At 35.8% G+C, this 20,924-nt stretch overlaps 1 protein-coding gene across 3 annotated transcripts in view; it reads left to right on the plus strand.

Moving 5' to 3' along the window:
* pard3bb (par-3 family cell polarity regulator beta b) overlaps nt 1-20,924 on the plus strand; it is a 325,627-nt gene that overhangs the window by 9,274 nt on the left and 295,429 nt on the right. For all 3 annotated transcript variants that reach the window (XM_084121943.1, XM_084121945.1, XM_084121944.1), the window contains exon 3: nt 9,966-10,067. In XM_084121943.1, the coding sequence (XP_083978069.1) occupies nt 9,966-10,067 (102 nt within the window). The remainder of the gene's footprint in view (nt 1-9,965; nt 10,068-20,924) is intronic.

The following is a 20,924-nucleotide window of genomic DNA, read 5'->3' on the forward strand; positions in this document are numbered from 1 at the left end:
CATTATTCTGTGTGCTTCTTTCTACAGCTTATCTTAAGGGTTTTTACCCATTGTTTTAATTTTAGTTTTAGTATAATACCATGCATATTTTTACTTTGGTTTGGTTTCTTTAAATATTTTTATTTTATTTATATTTGACATTTGAGGCTTAATGCTATAGAAAAGCAATAAAAGTTTTTCAGAAAGAGTGTTTTCAGCTTTATTTTGATATTACAATACAGCATGTAGTTGCTTCAAACAATGGCATGAAGCTATTCAAAACATCATTCAATGTAAATTATGATAAACGTAATTAATAATCCCAATTACAATTCCATGGGAATAATCGACAAATATGATTTTTGTCATAATCGTGCAGCCCTAATTCAAAATCATCATGGCGAACAGTGCAAATCTGAAAGTGTGCAAATTGTCTTATTGGGTTTTTGTTGCATTTACACAGTTTTGACCAGCAGGCGCCACCAGCCTGTGTTTTTTCAAATGCTTTAAAACAGTAGCTATGCGCATTTTTGGGATATTGCATAAAAAACGCTGGATGGAAAAGCCAAAATGCGCTTAAATTGCGCTCAATTGAGTTGGATAAATGTTTTATCAGATAAGAAAACATGCGCATAAACTACAATGGAAACATTTATAAAACACGCTAAGATCTGATGAGCTGCTGGGTTAATGAATATTAATCACGTTGTCTGCATTCGCTCAAACTGATTTGCTGAAATCAAAACAGAGACCGTAATAGGTGAGCGTTTGCGCATTAGTTCCGCCTACTACCGAAGAAACAGCGGCTTCTGCTTGTTCTTAAAGGCTGAATAATTCTAAATTAATTGCGTTTTGACAAGAAAGTACAACAAAGAATATCATTTACATGTAGCGATGGCGAGTCGGGCGCCTTCACGCTACAGTTTATGGTGCTCAAATACGCCGTTCATCCATTGAGATGAAATGCTATTGTGTGCATTAAAGACGTTAAGTGAAGGTGATAGAAAATATATCTGTGCTAAACTTATACTTTCCTCCAACTCAAACACTGGCGAGTGAAATAATCTAACAATTTATTTTCATCTCTGTTGTTTTTGTTTGTTTTTGTTTTATTGCAATAATAACAATAGTGGAATACAGAATCATACATAACACTTAAATCTATAAAAATCCACAATTCCGCATCTTGCATCAAAAAATTAGTAAAACACCTCAAAAATAAACATAGAAACTTTGGACCAAAATAATTTGGTTTAATTACAACTAAATTACTTCCTCTTTACAAAAACTACATAATGGAGAAACCCCTTCTTTAAACTTACTGATAAAATCATTACATGGATAATATCTATTTATTATTTCTTCATCTCTGTTGTAGCAATTCACATTTTGGCACACCTCCGTTCGGCACGCCCATTACTCTGACCTGCAGCTATCCCTGTCTCGATTTACTCGCATTGTAGAGGGTTGTGAGGCCACAAACTTCGTGAATTTTGGTGAATCCAGGAACTATTTTAATTTTAGAAGTAGTCATTTAAACAGTCTGTTAACTTATTTACAGAATACATAAAGCCTAAAGGGACACATTTTCTTTGTTCTTTTTTTTTAACTACTGTATTTTTAAGGAAACTTCTGATGTCGAAACAGTTAGTGTGTCAAGTTGACACTGTCAACATTTAATTGTAAAGTGTTTACGAGTCCAGTTTTTAATCAAAGCATGGCACTAAATACACCCAGTCTGGGCTAAGCCTCAAATATTCAATGGCACTAGTATGGTAAACTCATTCAAAGAAGCTGCAACTCTCAATTTTTCCCCTGCGAAACACTGCTTGTTTAGGAAAAGAATGTGTTTAATGATAAATTTCAAGACCATTCCTGTTGGACTTTTGAATAGTCCACTGTAAGCACAAGAACGCACCCAAAGAATGTTGACCTAATTATACAGAGCCTCGTTATGACCAACTAGTTGATGAATTGTTTAGATAACCCAATGACTTTTCAGTTTTGAAATGTCGTTTTGCAAATTCCTTTCCTTTTGTTTCAGGGCCCAGATTTCATATTAAACATCAAGGTGACAATTGCAAACGAACACAGTACTAAAATTGTATTTATTTGTACCTTGCAGTACTTTTTGTACATGGTCACATGGCCTTTGACATCAGCAACAATACATAAGGGAATTGTTTGTGCTCCATTTTAAAAGTTGATAAGCCTAATTGTTTTGCATGGTTAAGTTGTTATTTACATTGAGCATTGTTTTCCCTCACTGTCCATGACCAGAACAGACCTGCCACCATTTTGGGTCATGACCCACCAGTTGCAGACCACTGCTCTACCAAATGTTTTCCCATTCACTTTGGCCTAGTTTTATGGACGGGATAATTGCGTGTTGGCTTTGTTGCACTGGAGGCTCTCAACTTGTCCAAATGCCTGTAAGTTAATTGAGTTTAAGCTGTAGCCTTGCTCTCTGCGTTTCATATTTGTGGACAGTTCGACCTCTTAGCTAGCTCTCACAGCTTGGAGCACAACTGCTTGGCTGTGAGTTATCTCACCCGTGATAGAGCGACGAGAAGTGTTGTTAATTACCAGATTTCCTTCTCCCCCATTGAAGTCTCAGTAGCTCACAGTCTTGTGTTTTTTTTTGTTATGCTAATCTGAAAATTTTTCCTGCAGCTGTGTAATTATGCATTTAATGCGTTTCAGGATTAAAGTGAACGAGAAATGCCCTAGATTTAGTTGCGCTAATCTTCAGCCTTTTAAACGGTGCCATACATCAGCTATCACTTGAAAAGAGTGTGGTTACCACTTTGAGGATTTGCTGTCTAATTTCTGCCGCGTGCATACTACGGCCCTCCGCTTTCTGTATTGCTTTGTGTTTTGTTATATTCAACGAGGTGTTTTCCATTGACCCCGGACATGTCGGTTTCCAGCGAGAAGAAAAGACGCCTGTGATCTTCAGCCAGCGCTCTCAAGAATGTTCCGGACTAAGAAATGTGCTTGAGTTGTAGGTCCTACGTATTTAGCATGTCTGGAAGCCTTTGTTCAGAGGCAGTAAATAGTTTGAGAGCGAGCGAGGGGGGGGAGGGGGAGAGAAGAGAAAGTAGAGGAAGTGCTTGGGAGTCACTCAGGAAGTTATCAGGCCATTGAAAAGGGACACTTAATTACCCAGGCAGACGTAGGCCGGTGTTGTGCTGCTGTTTTTTCATTAAGCTCAGGAATGCCAGATGCACGAGTGCTGAGTTGGCTGCCAAAGCAGCTGATAACATGGAAAGCCTGGACTTGTGCCAGCAAGAAAACAATTAGCATGCCTCGCCTCAGAGACAGAGTCGGTTAGCATCTGCTCTCAATGAGAAGCATCCCATGCTAGGTGCGTGGTTTGTGATGGAAACTTCCTCTGGACATCAAGATGTCCTTGTGAAGTACCTCCTTTCAGCCTTCAGCGATTCAGGTGGTTTTGGCTGCACATCTCGCTCTCAGATCCCAAATGTGCTATTTTCTGTGGATCCACATCCGCCATTGTGGTTTTATTTGTCTGTAGTCATTGTTTTCTGTGACAGTTGGAGGGATAGTGCTCTCTTTGAAGACATTTCTTGGAATAAACCAAATAAACAATGTGTAATTAGGCTGAGGGTTGTTCCATAAAACAAGATTAGAATACAAGCCAGGCTTATTTTGGTTAGTCAGACTTATTGTCGGTGGATTCTGTTTCAAGCAAACTTAAAATAGTTCAAACTCAGTTACCCTGGCAACTTATGCTGGGAAACTAGCCTGGTCCAGGGCAGGCTAACTGTCAAGCTAAGCCTCAGCTGTTACACAGATCCTCTAACACTGACCGACAAGAACACAATGATATTACCACTGACACTCTCTCATACCATTATTGGACTTTATTAACCACTATTAGTCCAAAAATAAATACACAGTATACAGAAAATCAACTTAAATAAGGCTACAATGATAAATAAATTAGACAATATAGACCTATATATTAAAATATTAATTATAATATTATATTATATATATATAAATATATTTATATATTTAAAAAAACAATCTAAAAAAAGCTTTGTAAAGCAGAAGTTAAAATCACAAAATGAAAAAATAAATAATTACAAAAGCACAGTATAAATTTTAACTGGTAAGATGAATCTGAGCTTAGTAATTGACAGTATATTAGCCTACATTTGATTTACCCCATTACAATAGTCCCTTTACAGTTATTGCTATCATAAAAATACACTTGTAGGTTTAAAATTCAAAATAAGGGACATCTAATGTCCAAATAACAAATATTTTAGCATATATATATATATATATATATATATATATATATATATATATATATTATGTACTTTATTATGTCTTTCAATTCAAACACATTTAACACAATTATACAAATTGACAGTTCCTTTAAAGACATCATATTTTCCCCCAATAAATATTCCTTATTTTTCCTTCTACTTTTTTTTCTTTTGTGATAATACCCACCAACACATAGCCTAAAAAGCACATGATTAGAACAATAACCAAAAAGTACATAGTTAGACACCTTACATATGACTTAAGGGGGGAAAGACAAAAAACAATAAATAAATATTAATAAAAATTGAACATTCACATATTTATATCAAACTCTTATAATTCCTAATAGTTATTCAAGTAATATTATTTGAATATCAAATATTTAATATTAAATAAGTAAATAAATAAAATAACAAATAACTAGAAATAAAAGGGAGGGAGGGTTATATAAAAATGTAGTTATTCCTTTATTTTATGGAATATTCTTTGATTTTAGAGTTGCACATTTACACTACATTTGCTCTTAATTTCATGTTATCCTCTCCATAATGTACTTTAGAAACTAATTCTAACCACTCATTTAAAACTGGGGATTCTTGCTTTCTCCAAAAAATTATTGCATTAAAAGCTGTAATTCTCAGTATTCTAAATAAGTATACCTCATCTTTATTAAGTAGCATAGGTCCTATACCCAAAACTATATTTTGTATCTTTATATATTTAGTTTCTTAAAATAATCTTCCCTGAATTAGGCTACTTCTGTTCACTGAAGTACTTCTGTTCGCTAGAAGTTCACTGCAACTTGTCCAACATCCTAAAGATAAATTATTATAATTAGAAGATATTTCTAGTGTTATAAAATATCGCATATTAATTTTCCAAGCAAAATGTATAGTTTAGTTGAGTTTTATTTATAGTTTAGTTGAAGATTAGCAGCAAAATGGATACATTTGCATGACTTTCTAACATTTACAGATGGAGAATATAACTGTAAAATGTAAGTTTTGCACTGAGGGGAAAAAAAACATGTCACAAAACGCATAAAACAGCACAAAATATACGCTGTTTGATCGATTTGATCCACGATCGACCTCTAGGGCTGCTTCAGAAACGCGTGCACACGCAATTATCTAGACTTGATAAACCTGGATCAAATTAGTGAGATTACGTGAACTTCAATTACCTTTTATGGAACCACTTTAGCCCCAACTTATTTGTTAGGCTCATTCAAGTCCGGTTTTGGAGTTTAATCCCCGCTTTTCTAAGCGTCTTTTATGGAACAACCCTCTGGTAAAGTTCAAACACATACTGAGAATTACAGCTTTTAATGCAATAATTTTTTGGAGAAAGCAAGAATCCCCAGTTTTAAATGAGTGGTTAGATTTAGTTTCTAAAGTACATTATGGAGAGGATAACATGAAATTAAGAGCAAATGTAGTGTAAATGTTCATTTTAGCGTTTGTTGTTATGGTTAGGATTGGGTTTTTGTGCCTTGCTTTTTGAACCTGATTTTTATTTTTTGTATAAGCATATGCTATCACATCGACGTGTTCTTTTGTGTCCACAACGTGTCTCTAGGGTCATTTTATCTGTGACAATCGCTGCGTCCGAAATTGAATACTTCCCTACAATATGGTATGCGAAAAACAGTACGCCAACAGAGTAGTATGACCGGATGCATAGTATGCAAAAGACTGTAAGCGAAAAGTACCCGGATGACATACTACTTCCGACGAGATTCAATGGACTCTTTACTATCCCACGAGGCCACGGGAGAGGATTTATGAATGGCAGTGAAGCGCAACTGATGCTGGTAGGTCACGCGACAGTGATAACGTCATGACGCATGTAGTACGTCTGAATTTCATTTATACTACCCACATTTATACTATGTATAGAACATACTATTTTAATGGTTCAAATTCAAATGTAGTACCTACTCAGACAGTATGCGATTTTGGATGCAGCAAATCACTGAAAATAGACTAGTAATACACTATTGGGAGTAATATACGATTGGAGTCATACCTGAAACCAGACTTATCTCACTGGCCTGCCTTAAGATAGTCAACTATTAATTGAGCCAACCCACCGACTAGTCAACTTGCTTTGCACATCTCTAGTATCCACATACTTTTGGCCATTTCTTGTGGACAAGATCGTGTTCTCCAGTCTTGTGGGATGGAAGGGTATGTGTGTGTGTATTTGATAGTGAAATTGTGTTCATGTCCATCTATGGTGTATTAATGTGGGTTGGTTTCCTGATTATTGTATTAGTGCTGCTGATATTTATCAAACACAATTCTGCAATAGGACTCGGGAATCCAGACACACTGTCTGATCAGGACTCTTCCTTTATTTCTTAGACTCATTTAAGTTCTTATTACCCACATTCATGGCCCTTCACATTGGCCTCTGTGCCCTGGAAAATATTAATTTCAATTGTGCTACCTTATAAAAAGTATCTTATTTCATTCAGGCTATATTACGGTCCATAACAGAAAATGAGGTGTGGGTCAGAAAATGGTATGTTTATTAAATTCAATTCACAGCAAAATTGGTATTTTTATATTTGACCAGATTGTGCAAGAATGCGGTGCGGAGGTGGAAGATCTTTTTCGGAGATGGACAACGTCTTATTGCATCATTATCATCACCATCATGATCATCATTACTGTTTATGAGTCTGGTAATGATGTTAGGCTTGGTAATGGACACTGCACCAACAAAAGCAATCATAGAAACACGGCAGGAACCCCACTGCTCACCGTCATCAGGGTAAAAATGGCAAAATGTTCCAGAGATTTCCATCGTTTCATTACAGCGCAGCCTCGCTATCTCTCTACACACGTATCCTCATTCAATGTTCTCATAGCTGGGAATAGGCCTTAATGTGGCATGTAATACAGCATTATTCCCATAGACTGGCACACTGTCGCCCTTTGTTGAATGCCAGAAACTGCCAGGCTCATGGCCTTCATCTCACCCTCATTCACCCTGCCTCGCTGCTAGCATTCAAAAGCTCAGGGCTCATTTAGGTGAAATCATGATTAAACAGGTGCGTTCACTGTCAAATGTCATTTTGCTCATGGTTTGTGTGAGATGAGATCATATGGGATCCAGTGTCATGGTTTTATTGTTTGAGTGAAATACAAGCTTTTTGTGATGCATTGGGGGTTCTTTAATATTCTAAGATGACACCGCTGTCATAGAAGAGACATCAGAATAAGGAACAAGTCTCAGTCGGCTTAAATAGTATGTATGGTGGTGATTTTAGAAAACTCACTTAGTAAACCTCTAAATGCCTAAGGGGACATCATTGTAAAGATGGAGAGGATAATATATGTGTTTGTGCCATTTTTTTATTGCTGGAGTATTGTTTTGTCATGCTATGTATGAAAAATGACTTTCTTGTTATTTCTATGTTTTTCTTTTGTCTTTTTTAGTAACAATATCTGAACATTCTGAGCAGCAAAACTGCATAAATTATTAACACAGAAAATCTATCTGGAATATAATTGCATTTTTTCTTGTTGCATTGCCATTTTGGCTTATGCTTAAAGGAGAACTCCGGTCAATTTTAACATTTGAGCTCATTTTTTTGTAAATTTGGAGTGCTGTCAATACAGAGAACAACGACAAAAATCGGTGTTACCTACACCGTGTTATCCTCTTTTTAAAATTTGCACCCTGTTGACTTAAATGGGGCAAGTTTTAAACCTGCTTTTAGCCTCTTAACATCCTTGATGTGTCATTACAAGTGCACAGCCAATGTGAGTGATTCCTTCAGAGTGAACACGGGTGAATCTGACTGCAGTAGATGTGAAAGATATGAATAAAAATGAAGTTAATTCGGCCAGCGCTCATACCTGTATTTACATCCTGTTTTCGGTCAAAGTCCATAGTAATCGATTGTCGAGTTCACGCGCGTGATCATAGGTAACTAAACCTATGCGCGTGAACTCGACAATCGATTACTATGGACTTTGACCGAAAACAGGATGTAAATACAGGTATTTGCGCTGGCTGAAATAACATATAACAATAATATACTTCTATGCAACTAATGACTCTTGTTGTGAAAAAATTCTTAAAAAGAACAGACACGGACAAAACTCAAAACTCAAATAAATCAAAATTTAAACCCCATAACAAATGTCACAGCAGTGGTATAAAATATAAATCTTTTCAAAAAGTGATTGTTACGTGATATGCTCTTCTTTGTGCTGCATTTATTTAAGTGAAGGTTTCACTTCTCAAACTTATTCAAATGTTCTTGAGACTGTGAACTTGTTAATTAGACTGCTGTTTCACAGCAACAATACTGAAGCATACCTTTATTTAGATAATGATTATAATAGGGGTGTTGAAGCATAATGTTTCCAAGAAATTTGGTCAACATTTGCTCACTTGTTAGTTAGCCTATATTTGAAGAGAGTTGAAACAAAAGTATGCTAACCTTTCACCTGATCAGTTCAAATTATTCGCAAAATATATTTGCATTCTCATTCTTGAGAGCATTTGCCCCTGAGAGCAAAAGGAGTCAATTTAAAATATTATAAATACCTGCAATTAGTGCATCCACCATTTGGCTTTGAGCCATCATATCATGCCAGTAATGGCCAATCGTTTGCCTTTTTAGGGCAACATTGATTGGAGCTGTAGGTTTGGCCTCTCTACTATCCAAGAGATCTAGTTTTCTTTATCTCCATTATGTTAAAGATATTATATATTTATCTCAAACAAGTCATGTTTGTGCTCATGTATGTCAGTATGTACTGAGAGAAGGTCAAATCTGGTGACTGTTTTTCTGTAGTGCTGAGTGATTTGGCTTTTAAATGGACATTGTGTAAATGTATGACTCATACACACAATCTCAGTTTGTCTGTTGAGAGCTGACAGCTCTGCCGTCCTGCAACAGCCAAGTTAAACAGTATAGGCCCATATCAAAGTCATGTTTCACTCTATCAATGAAGTTTTACAGTTACTCCAAGCCAAGGCAAACACTGTTTAAGCACAACATACCTCCCACTACTATTTCCTGTACTTTTCTACATGGCATTGCCTGAAATCAATCAACTCTAAGTTGTTTTGTGTTAAGTGAGCCCGCAGCATGAATGCAGCCAAAAAGTGAGATGTAATGACATAAGATCAGGCGCAAGAAGGAATTAAGCCATTTGTTGCGCAGATGTCTTCTTTATTCTTCACTTCTTGGCATAAGCTTAAGTTGACATTTGGAGCTCAGATTTGAGTAATGTCACACCAGTCTCTGGGACCTGGTAGAACAGGTTGTGAACTCACAAGGGTTTGATGATATGTGGATGGTGTTCTGCTTTGTGTTTTGTCAGCATTAATCAGAAAAGTCTATTGGGCTCATGATAGAGCCTTGTGGCACTCCCCTTGTAGAACTCCAGCTGTAGAGGAGTTGTGTGGGAAGACTAGCACTATAACAATGAAAGACGACCCGTGCTGCTTGTTCATCAGAGTGTCCTGATACACACTGCTCTGATGTGAGCTCAGACACACAGAGTATTGTTAGCCCTGATGGGCAGACTCAAGCCATTGCATTTATAGAGCATAGTAACGGTTTAGACATCACTGTGGGAAACCTGGTTAACTGATAAGTCTGAGGTCAATTCACATGTTGTATTGCTGATAATTCACACTGATGCTTTGTTTTATAGGAGGGAGATTTCCTGGTACGAACCCACCATGTTGAATACTGTGACGGGGGTATTCTTGACCCTGATGATGTGCTAACAGACCTGGTGGAGGACAAGGACAAGGTAAGGCTCAGGGAAAGAGTCGGGTATTAATATTGGAATCCAAAAGGTGTATATTATGTTATATGTGGAGACACTGTGAGAAGAATCACTTTACAAATGGGATCTAGTAACAATAATCCTTCCCTCTACTGACTTCCATACCTGACATCTATAAAGAATAATGGCAAGCAAAATGTTAAAGCATAGTCCTTATAACACAAAAAATGATTGTCAAAAAGTGGCCTTATTGTTTTAATATTGTTATTGCTTTTATATTGGAATGTACTTTGCATCCTCAGCGGCATTAAATACTGTTTTGTAACATTTTAATGTTTTTTAGATTAGTTCGGTAAGTGAATGGTATTTTAATTCAGTATCCACTTGTGAACTCAAGGAATAATTTGCAAGAATGATTTGATATGAAAACTCGTAACTGGTTAATAAGAGTTATTCTTATGAATATAATTGCAGTGTTCACGATGTATGTTTATTTTTTATCTTGTGGCCAGACACTTTAAAAGATGTGTTGTGTTTTATTTCATGGTATCCAGTTCATTAATTCATTAAGAAATCTGCCAAATGGAAGGTTTTCTTTGGCTTTGTTCTTGTGTTCAAGAAGTTGTTTGGTCCAATGGTATAATAAAACTGACGCATTAGCAAGAATGCATTTTGCTTTTCATAGTTCGCCCCATTCCATGGCAAAGTCAGTAATTCCAGAGCAACAAAAGAGCAGAGGAAAGAACACATTTACTCTCGCAAATGTGAGAAGATTTGTCGAGAAGTTGTGAGAAAATGTGAGAATTTATGGAAAACAAAATCACATGAATATGAAAAATCACAGGTTAAGTTGTAATGCCATAATGTGCCAAATATATGTGCTGTGAAAAAAGTAGAAAATATTAAATATACCATTACTATATGTAAAGTACTTTTTAAATGGATATGATAAATTGTAACCATAATGTATTTATATCATTTTATGTACATTCTCTGTTTATAATGGGAACCAAGCATACGGTTCACCGTTTCATAGAAAGCGCATCGTTGACATTTGCTTGAGAGGAGGCCATTTTAGACCACCCTCTCTCAGGAAAGAGTGGTCTCTTCAATGAGCCCTCAGGTATTCTGTTTGTCCTTTCTCTATATGGAGGTTATTATATTGAGCTGTGTGGCCGTTCCTAACTCGATAACACAAAAGGGCATTTGCCTCCTAATTGAATTCTCTCAGACATCAGATGCAAAGCTTTTGATTTCTGCACACTAATTAATAGAAGTGAAGGCACAAGGCATTATAGGTGGCACGCTCTCTCTCTCTCTGAGCAAGATGATTTCTGGGATACTGCTTTATAATCAAAGTGTGGAAGTGTTTTATAGGCTTTAGCCACAGGGAATACAGCCCATTTCTGAGGAATAATTTGCATATGAAAGATGAAAAATTGTCATGATTTAAAGATTATGTGTGGGACTATTAACTTAGAGGATAGTGCCTAATGTTTCAGCATTCATACCCTCTATAATTGGTCCTAACTATGTCAAAAACAATAAAACAATACTGTTTTGGTACCATATTTTGATTAAGGCTGTTAATTCAATGCGTTAATTTAATACAGTTGAGGATTAAAAAGTAATATTTTATAAAAAAACGAATGCATTTAATTATGCCTCCTGACCTTTATGCTACAGGAAACATGCTTCTTCAAACCACACTTACAGAGAGCAGGCAGCACAGAATAATGAGCTGTTCACATATTAAGGTTTGATAATAAGGACACAAGACAGTTGACAGGTTGACCAATATAGATTTTTTTAATGGCCGGTCAAAAATGGCTGGTGCCGGTGCAGACAAAGTAACCCTAATTTTACATACACCACAGTAAAGATGACATGAATATGGCATAATGGCCAACTGGATATTGCCAAAGTCTCTTTACAACAAGTAATTTCACTTGGCGGCCATCTTTGAAACACCTCTCAGGCAGCTATTTCAGTCATGCAAGTGCAGCTCTTTGAATGGGGAAACATCAAATCCTCCAAAGCTGCTCACCAAGCTTACTAATACATTTCATATTAGAAATCACCAATGAAATCTGACAACAACTGTCTCTTTTTGCTGAATTTTGTTCAGAATTTGCTGAATGCTACTGTGTCTTTTTGCTGAATTTTGTTCAGAATTTGCTGAATGCTGATTATAGAAGGTGAGAAGTTTGCCTTTCTAGTACTAATGATATAAAAGCAAATGCTATAATATAGTTTGCCTTTCTATTACTAATAGCCTAATATAAAAGCAAATACTATAATACTTTTTCGTATACTGTTTACTTTCTTTCGTCACATCGGTCAAACAGAAAAACTTAACGGCTGATGTCGATATTTGAAAAATGCCAAATATCGGCCGATATATTGGCCTTGGTTGATATATCGGTTGACCACTTGACAGAATTGTAAAAGGCTATCTAATAACCTATTACACAGAACTGTTAAACAGAGACTGTAAACTAATGAAGACGGAGACGGGGAGCTTTGTGTATTCAGGTGCTGGCGTTCTCAGTGCTGTCAAAATTAAAGTCCCATTTCCGACACATTGACCAAACAGAAAAACTTAACGGACGATGTCGATATTTGAAAAATGCAATATCGGCAGATATATTTGCCTTGGTGATATATCGTTTGACCACTAGACAGAATTGTCAAAGGCCCAATCGGACCAGTGCTGCATTGTTATGAAAGTAGAATCATGCACAGTTTTTAAGTCTTGCCAATTTAAGCATTAAAGCAATTTTAAAGCGGAAGAAGATGTGAAAGGGAACTCAATTTTGTATTTACTCACTGCATGATTTTGGTTTTCTGAGTGCAGTTTGTGTAACCAAGGTTACTAATGCTCATATCAAACCTATGAAGAAAAAAAAAGAAAAGATTAAGATTTACATATAAATATTTTAACGGTTAAGATATTAAATATTGCTGAAGAAATAACATTAAATGTAACGATCCAGAAAAATAAATAAGTTGAACAATTCGGATTAGCTCCGCCCTTAGTGGGTTGTGTCATTACTAGCGCGGGTTAGAGAAGTGAGAGTCTCGTCACGGAAAAAAGTGAAATTGCCGCTGGAGCAGTGACGCACGTCATTTGCAGATGTAAAGTTAAGAAAGTAAGTGAGAAAAACTAGATTAATAACTGAAACCTGGACAATATTGACATTGTTGACAGGAAAGAGTTGTTTAAATAGTTGTCATTGCATTCATATTGAATCCAAGGATTAAGCAAAAAGTTGAGCTGATTCATCCATTGAAAAATGCGTGAAACAGATTTCCCTTGATTCATCAGAGATTATTCCTGATCATAATCAATTTCTTCTTGGTTGGGTTTTTTTTTTCTTTCTTTCTTCCCCCCTTCTCTATTTTGTTGTTCTCTGTCCCTCGATATCGCTCTTTGAAATTGAACGTGGAGGTTCTTGGAGTTCTGAGTTAGAACTGTTTCTGACATCAACGAGAAGTGCTCAACATTGGTGGAAACTGGCGGGCCAAACTGTTTTTTTCCTGAACTTGGACAACATTTCTTGTTTCATCGAAGTGATAGGACCATACATTTTTCCCCATTCCTTGGACGTTATCGCAACTGTGAACAGGAACCATTTGTTTTCTTCTTTTTTTTCCTTTTCCCCTTTCATCTTGGAGTTGCATATCTGCAATTCTTTAACTGAACATTGAAACAGGACAGACACTGAACTGAGCTAAATTTCTGTTTATTTCCATCAAGGACAATTAATTGAAAGGAACTCTGATTTAGTGTGTCATTGGACATTTTACCTGAAATTCACTGTCCCAATTACTGTTTTATTTTTGTTTGGTTTTCCATCTTTTATTGAAATTGTTCTGAAAAGAGAGAATACAGAATACTTAGAGAATACAGAGAGAATACTTACCATTTCAACTAAGATCCTGTCTTCTGTGATTATTTCCCTTGTCTTGCTGCAACGCTGGCTCAAGAGCGAACGTAGTCTTGAGATCTGGTCCAATACATTAGAAAGTGGTTTACACTCAGACTGTAGGACGCTTGCTACATTTGCACACACCCAGACAGCGTGCGGTTACTGAATTGAGTTTTCTTTTGCATTTTATCTCACTTGAACAGACAAATACACACAAAATTGTTAAATGCCCGTTTTGGCGAGTATTCTCGTAAACTTAGTTGGCTGTGTCTTAAAGTGTTATGTTATGTCTTTACAGCAGTGATCTCAAACTCAATTCCTGGAGGGCCACAGCTCTGCACAGTTTAGCTCCAACCAGCTCCAACTCACACCTGCAAGGAAGTTTCTAGTAATCCTGAAGACCTTGATTAGCTGGATCAGGTGTGTTTGATTAGGGTTGGAGCAAAACTGTGCAGAGCTGTGGCCCTCCAGGAATTGAGTTTGAGAACACTGCTTTACAGTATTGCCTTGATAGGTTCATATACCTGCTGCTGTCGATATGTCGATACTGAAATCTCTCAAATGATTCTAATACTCCTTTCTGCAGTATCACAGATACCAGCTGCACTTTCTTGCTCTCCTCTCCAACAGCGAGTTGACACGCACCCGCCTCCTCTCATTCAGTCGTCTCATTCACTCCGGTTAAATAGTGTTGGTGTGACCGGGTCTAAATGTCGGCGCGATACTGTGCATTATTCTACTCATTCAAAGATAAATTAGTTTTTTTAATTCAGTTTCTTACCTGAATACTACTGTTAGACCTATTTGACCTACTATACCTACAGTACATTTGTATCTTTATTTATTGTATTTATTTGTGCTATTGTTAGTAATTTGTTTATTTGTTCTTAGTTTATTACTGTTTACTTGTCTTTTTTAAATTCAATTTACCATTTGAAATCAAGCTTGCTTGTGCTGTGTGTAAGCTATTGCAACAAAATTACCCCATTGTAAAAACTAATACATTGAGTTAGCAAATATTTGTGAGATAGCCTAGTTGTAATGGTAATTGATCAATGTTTATATATAAAAAAGCTTAAAAGTTTTATCATATAAAGTGATCTCTTCAGAATAAATTTTTGATTGCCTAGACTTTCAATAGATGGACAAAAAAAGAAAAAAAGCCTAATATTAAAAATATCTATATGACAGTATATTCAGCATTTTTTTCCCTGTGGTATCGAAAATGGTATTGAATATCGATTCTTTTAATTTCAAATTATCGTATCAAAGTTAGAAATGCCAGTATCGTGACAACATACTGTCTCTGTGTCATTAATGTTAATCAAATGAGAAAAAGCCTGTGAAATTTTTGGCAGGACAAGTTAAAAATGTTCAAAAAAGTAAAAAAAGAAAGAAAAAAAAATCAATGAACTGAGCCAAATTTTTTTGTCAAGTTCTGCATATGATTTGATGTTGAAATAGTTTATAAAATGAATTTATTATTTATTGCCAAAAACTGCAAATGTGTCCTTCAAATATTACTGCTTTAAGCTTCAGAAAGTAGAAAACACAAAACTGTGAGCTGTGGCGAATATGATGTTGATTCAGTAACTGAGACATGTTATCTTGCTTTTATTTCACAGTACATGAAATAAAAAAGACCATTGCATTCAATTCAGACTGTAGGCTCACAGATCGGGTAAAATAGCCTGTGATTTCTTTTCTTGACGTGCTGTGTATTTAGGGGTGGAGAATAGCAGTGCAGGAAATGTTGGTGTCTTTTATTGAACATTAATTTGTTGGAATATTCTCTGCTGTAATTCACTGCGTTTCATGTGCGCACACACACACACACACACACACACACACTGTATGTGCTTATATAAAAGCATGAACTCACTCCTCACTATTTCTTCCATACTCACACTTGCACACAGTCCCCTGTTGGTATTGTGCCTTTATTCTGTTAGAGCGCATATTTACTCATAAATCCAGACCGGGATAAGGAATGAGCTCTCACTGTAGTGATGTTGCCATGGTGACAACTTCCCAAATGTCACAGCCTGCGTTACTGTATCCTGGTGATCCGATAATTATTCTTTGCTTTTTGAATGCCAGCATCTGTACAATTCTGTACAGTGCTCATTTTAGAGCAGCATTTATATAAAGTAATGACTTTAAAGCAGGTATGTACTTTTGAAATCAGTTTTCCAGAGCTGCCACATATGGTGTGTGTTCGCATTTGTGGAATGTGCCATTCGTCTTGTTAGGGTGTCAGATCGTCCTCTGTCAGCAACAACACAAGCCGTATTCCTGTAATTACTCAGCCACTCCCTCTGTAATGAAGCTTGCGTACCACTCGACTGCTAAAACACACACAACCTAAAGGCAGATTATAAGGTATGCTTGCTTCGGCCTGTAGTTTATATTCTCACAACTGTTAAACTATATTCTAACTCGCTTACAATGTTCTTGTGCTTAATTATGTTACAACTTTATGATATTGAAATGAATCTAAATAAATGTTTGTGGAATGGGCCTGTCTTTTTTCACCCTGTGATGAGTCTTAATCTACATGGATACTACTCCACCCCAAAATTAATATTCTGTCATCATTGTGAAACATAAAAGAAGATATTTTTTGAGTAGTGCATCAATGGGCTCTAATGTTGTTTGGTTCCAAATGTTCTTCAGAATACCCTTTGTGTTCCACAAAAGAAAGTCATACAGGTTTGGAACAACATGAGGGTGGGTAAATGATGACCGTATTTTCATAGTATTCCAGAGTATTCCAGAGTATTTCATAGTATTTTCAGAGTATCGTACATTAAGAAATATCAGTAACAGTAAGATTACCGAAAAATTAAAGATTCTCCAATCAGGGATTTTGGGGCCAGTTACTGATCACTGGAAGTAGTATTGGCCGATACTGATCACATTATAAATAGAAGACTTCAAATTAAAGATCGACCAATATATTGTTTTCCCGATATTTAAGCATTTTCCCATAATGTGGTATCGGTTTTGCAATATCGGATTAAAGGAGAATTCCGGTATTTAACACTTTGAGTCTATTTTGTAGTTTGTTTTGGATGAACTAGAGTGGTGGACAAATACATTTTGACAATGGTTCCTGTCTCGACTTTTTGACTATTTTAGAATTGCCCATGACCGCTTTAGAATGGGAGTCTATGGCCATGCACAAAGATGTCCTTAAAACAACCCTTAACATTCGTTTTCAAAACTGTGCAACTCACAGAGCAGTTAGTGGTGTTTGTTGATGTTCCAAAACAAGTAGCGTAGCGAAATACAGTTTCTGTCATGTTTTATTTGGCATTTTGTAAAATCCCATTGATTTCCGTTGGAGGACTCATTGCTCGTTGATATTACTGCGCTACCGGAAACAGAAAGGGGGCTGTTTACATTTGGTTGTAGTCTTTTAGGTCTTTTCGCTCGGTTCTCAGAAGGCTAGTGTGAGCAGAGCAACGGAAGTTGCGGAAGAGCGGAAGTTTATACGCGGTTGTGAGGTATCTGAAAAAATAGTTCCACTATAGAAAAATAAACGGATTGAAATCATACATTGCACGGATATATTTGTTTTTAATCATCAACGAACACCACTAACCACTCGGTGAGTTGCACAGTTTTGAAAACGAACGTTAAGGGTTGTTTTAAGGACATCTTTGTGCATGGCCATAGACTCCCATTCTAAAGCGGTCATGGGCAATTCTAAAATAGTCAAAAAGTCGAGACAGGAACCATTGTCAAAATTTCTTTGTCCACCACTCTAGTTCATCCAAAACAAACTACAAAATAGACTCAAAGTGTTAAATACCGGAATTATCCGACCAAGACCAATTTATCCATTATCAAGACCAACAACGGTGTTCAAAGGTAAAATAACTTAAACGGTCAACGGTTCAACATCAACGGTTCTTAATATCGGTTATCGGGGCACTTAAACATGCAAATTAGTGGTATTGGAAACGCTCCAAAGTTGTTTTCCTTTTCAGACACCTGGTAGATCTGCCAGAACGGTGAATGTAGGGAAGCAATAGAAAAATTGTCTTGCGTGTTTTGCTTCATTTGAACGGCTCTTCTGATCGGCCTTTATAGTGACCAACGATCATACTTTATAAAGCTATTATCGGCCGTTATCGGCGCCCGATCAATACCCTTACTAAAAATCTGATTTGTTTTCATTTACCCAACATCATTCTTCTATTTAACACAAAAGGAGACATTTTGAGGAATGGCAATGTAGTTTCACATACAATAACAGCATATGGTGACCAGGGACTGTCAAACTTCAGAAAAGATAAATAAAAAACACCATAAAACAGTCTATACAACAATATTCGAAGTCTTCTAAAGCCATATAGATTTATGTGAGGAACATGCTGAAATTTAAGTTGCTTTTGACTGAAAATCTTGAGAAAATATACAATTTTGGCCCGTTCCTCACACAAAGCTCTTATTGCTGTTTAAGACTTGAAATCTAGTGCCCAAGTTATATAGACTATAGGTTTATGGTGGTTTTGTTGTTGTTGTTATTTTCAGAGCTTGACAGGCTCAGTCCCCATTTGCTTTTATTATATAGAAGAGTTATTCCTACAATATTAATATTGCAATTTTATTAATACAATAGTACAATATTCCTCACCTTTAAAACTCACCTTTTCTTTTCCACAGAACAAAGTCATACAGGTTTGGAATGTAAATTAGGACATAATTGTAATTTTCGGTTGTGCTTCTAATTCTTTGAAATGTCTAGAAAATATCACAGAAGAAAGACGGTTTAAGAACAAATCAGCTATTTTAGTCTGACTGGTGTGAAGATGTGCTCTGGTTTTATTGCTGAAGCTGTAAAGTCGCAATTTTTTCATATTTCATATTTAGTTTCCTTCTGAAACGTTCCTTAGCACGCACACACACGCTCACACGCTCACAGATGCCTGAATGTGTTAATGATATGCTCACAGCTCTTATTCAACTGAAGGCAAAAGATGGTACATTAGTCAACACTCTCATCAATATATGAACAGAGAACGATGTTAGAATATTCATCTGAATCTGTGCTGCCGACATGTGCCTTATAGTTCTGGGCTGAGGACGGAGGACTAGTGTGGCACACTTGCTCCTTTCTGCCCTCTACAGATCATTTATAGCATAGATGATGTTTCTTATCCAGATGTAAACATTCTGCATTAGCCACCTGTGCAAAAACAAGATTAAAACTCAAGCAAAAAGGGCAAAGCAAAAACACTCCTTTATAGATTTTCCGCTACAGTTTCTACACAGTATTTACAATTTTTCATTTCTCATGGTATTTCAAAAACAGCCCCAAAACTGTATCTTAAAGGTTACGGTGTAATGGGAGAGCAGGGGAAATGGAGTAATGTGTGTGTGAATAATATTGATGTGTGTGCAGGAGGTTAATTAAAAGCTCCAGTCATTCATCACGGACCGAGGGCAGGCAGACGGACTGACCGGCCTCAAATCAATCACACGCTCTCGGCTCGCTGTACTGCTGATACTCGCGCTCTCGTAGCTCACTGTGTCTTGACAGTTTTGCTAGACCAACTCTTGTCTTCTATTTTTTTATTTTTAACTCCAAGTGTTTCACATTGTCTGAGCGTGTTAAGATTTGTTCAAGGCTGTTTCGGTCTAGTCTTGCCTGAAACCTTGATAATGTTCATCTCACACTGAGTGGAGTGTTACCGCTTTAAGGCACTTGTCATTTGTGACTCCAGTAAGTCTTATATCGGTCTATGGTATTCACATCTTCTGATTCTCCGGCTCTTGAGGCTCGCATTAAGGGAGTCATTTAAACCGCTCACAGTGACATTGGTTTCACTCACTGAAGATCAGAAAGTTTGCCATTGTCTAAATCTATGTCAATTTGTCTTGTGGTTTCGTCTTGTGGCGTATCTGAGCGGGAGGATGTAATCGTGTGCTTACTGCTAAGTAGGAAGTCTTTAGGTCTTGGAGGATTGTTGCATTTCTGATTTGAACAGAATGTTCTGGTGTTTATCTTGACTTTGAGTGTTCTGCACTTGCACATCAGTTTCTTGATTGGGTCTAGAGGAGAGAACAGCCTATCGACCAGACCAGAATGGATTTCCTTTTAAAAGTATATGATTGATGAGTGTTCAATGATTTTTTTCTTTTCTTTTTCATTAGAGAGGCACTCAAGGCCAAAATAATTTATTATATTAATCAATTTATCAAGTAATTTGTACTTTTTTATTTTACTTTGTTATTTTACTTTGTTATTTTTATAATAATAATAATAATAATAATAATAATAATAATAATAATAATTATATTATTATTATTATTATTATTATACTATAAAAAATTATAATATTCATTACAAATAAATAAATGGGGATACACTATTTACATCATTTTATTTTATTTATTTATTTTGTTGAAAAAATTAGATTTGTGCCATTTATTTACAATTTCTTATTAATAATGTGTGAGTATATGTATGTACGTGTATTGTAAAAATGGTGTATTCCCACCGATTGTTTTATTATTATTATTAATATTATTATTATTATTATTATTATTATTATTATTATTATTTATTTATTTTTTTCTGTTTTCTTTTTCTTTATTATTATTTCAAATTGATTGCCATTTATTTTATTATTAATAATAGTAGACATTGTGTATTCTTGCCTTTTATTTTATGAATAATTATTGTTCATTTTGTAAGAAAATAGGATTTACACCATTTATTTTATGATTTATTAAGTATTATTATTAATAATAATAGTAATAAATATAATCGATAATATATAAAAAAATTATATAATATATATGTTGTAAAAATGGTGTATTTTCTAATATAAAGTACTTTACGATGATTGTGAGATAGTCGTAGTGACAAATTCCTCCTCCTCTGATAATGTAACAGTAAATCGTATACGACTGTGTCATATACGGATCTGTGTTG

Source organism: Abramis brama, assembly GCF_963993115.1.
Source record: "Abramis brama genome assembly, chromosome: 8".
NCBI classification, from domain to species: domain Eukaryota; kingdom Metazoa; phylum Chordata; class Actinopteri; order Cypriniformes; family Leuciscidae; genus Abramis; species Abramis brama.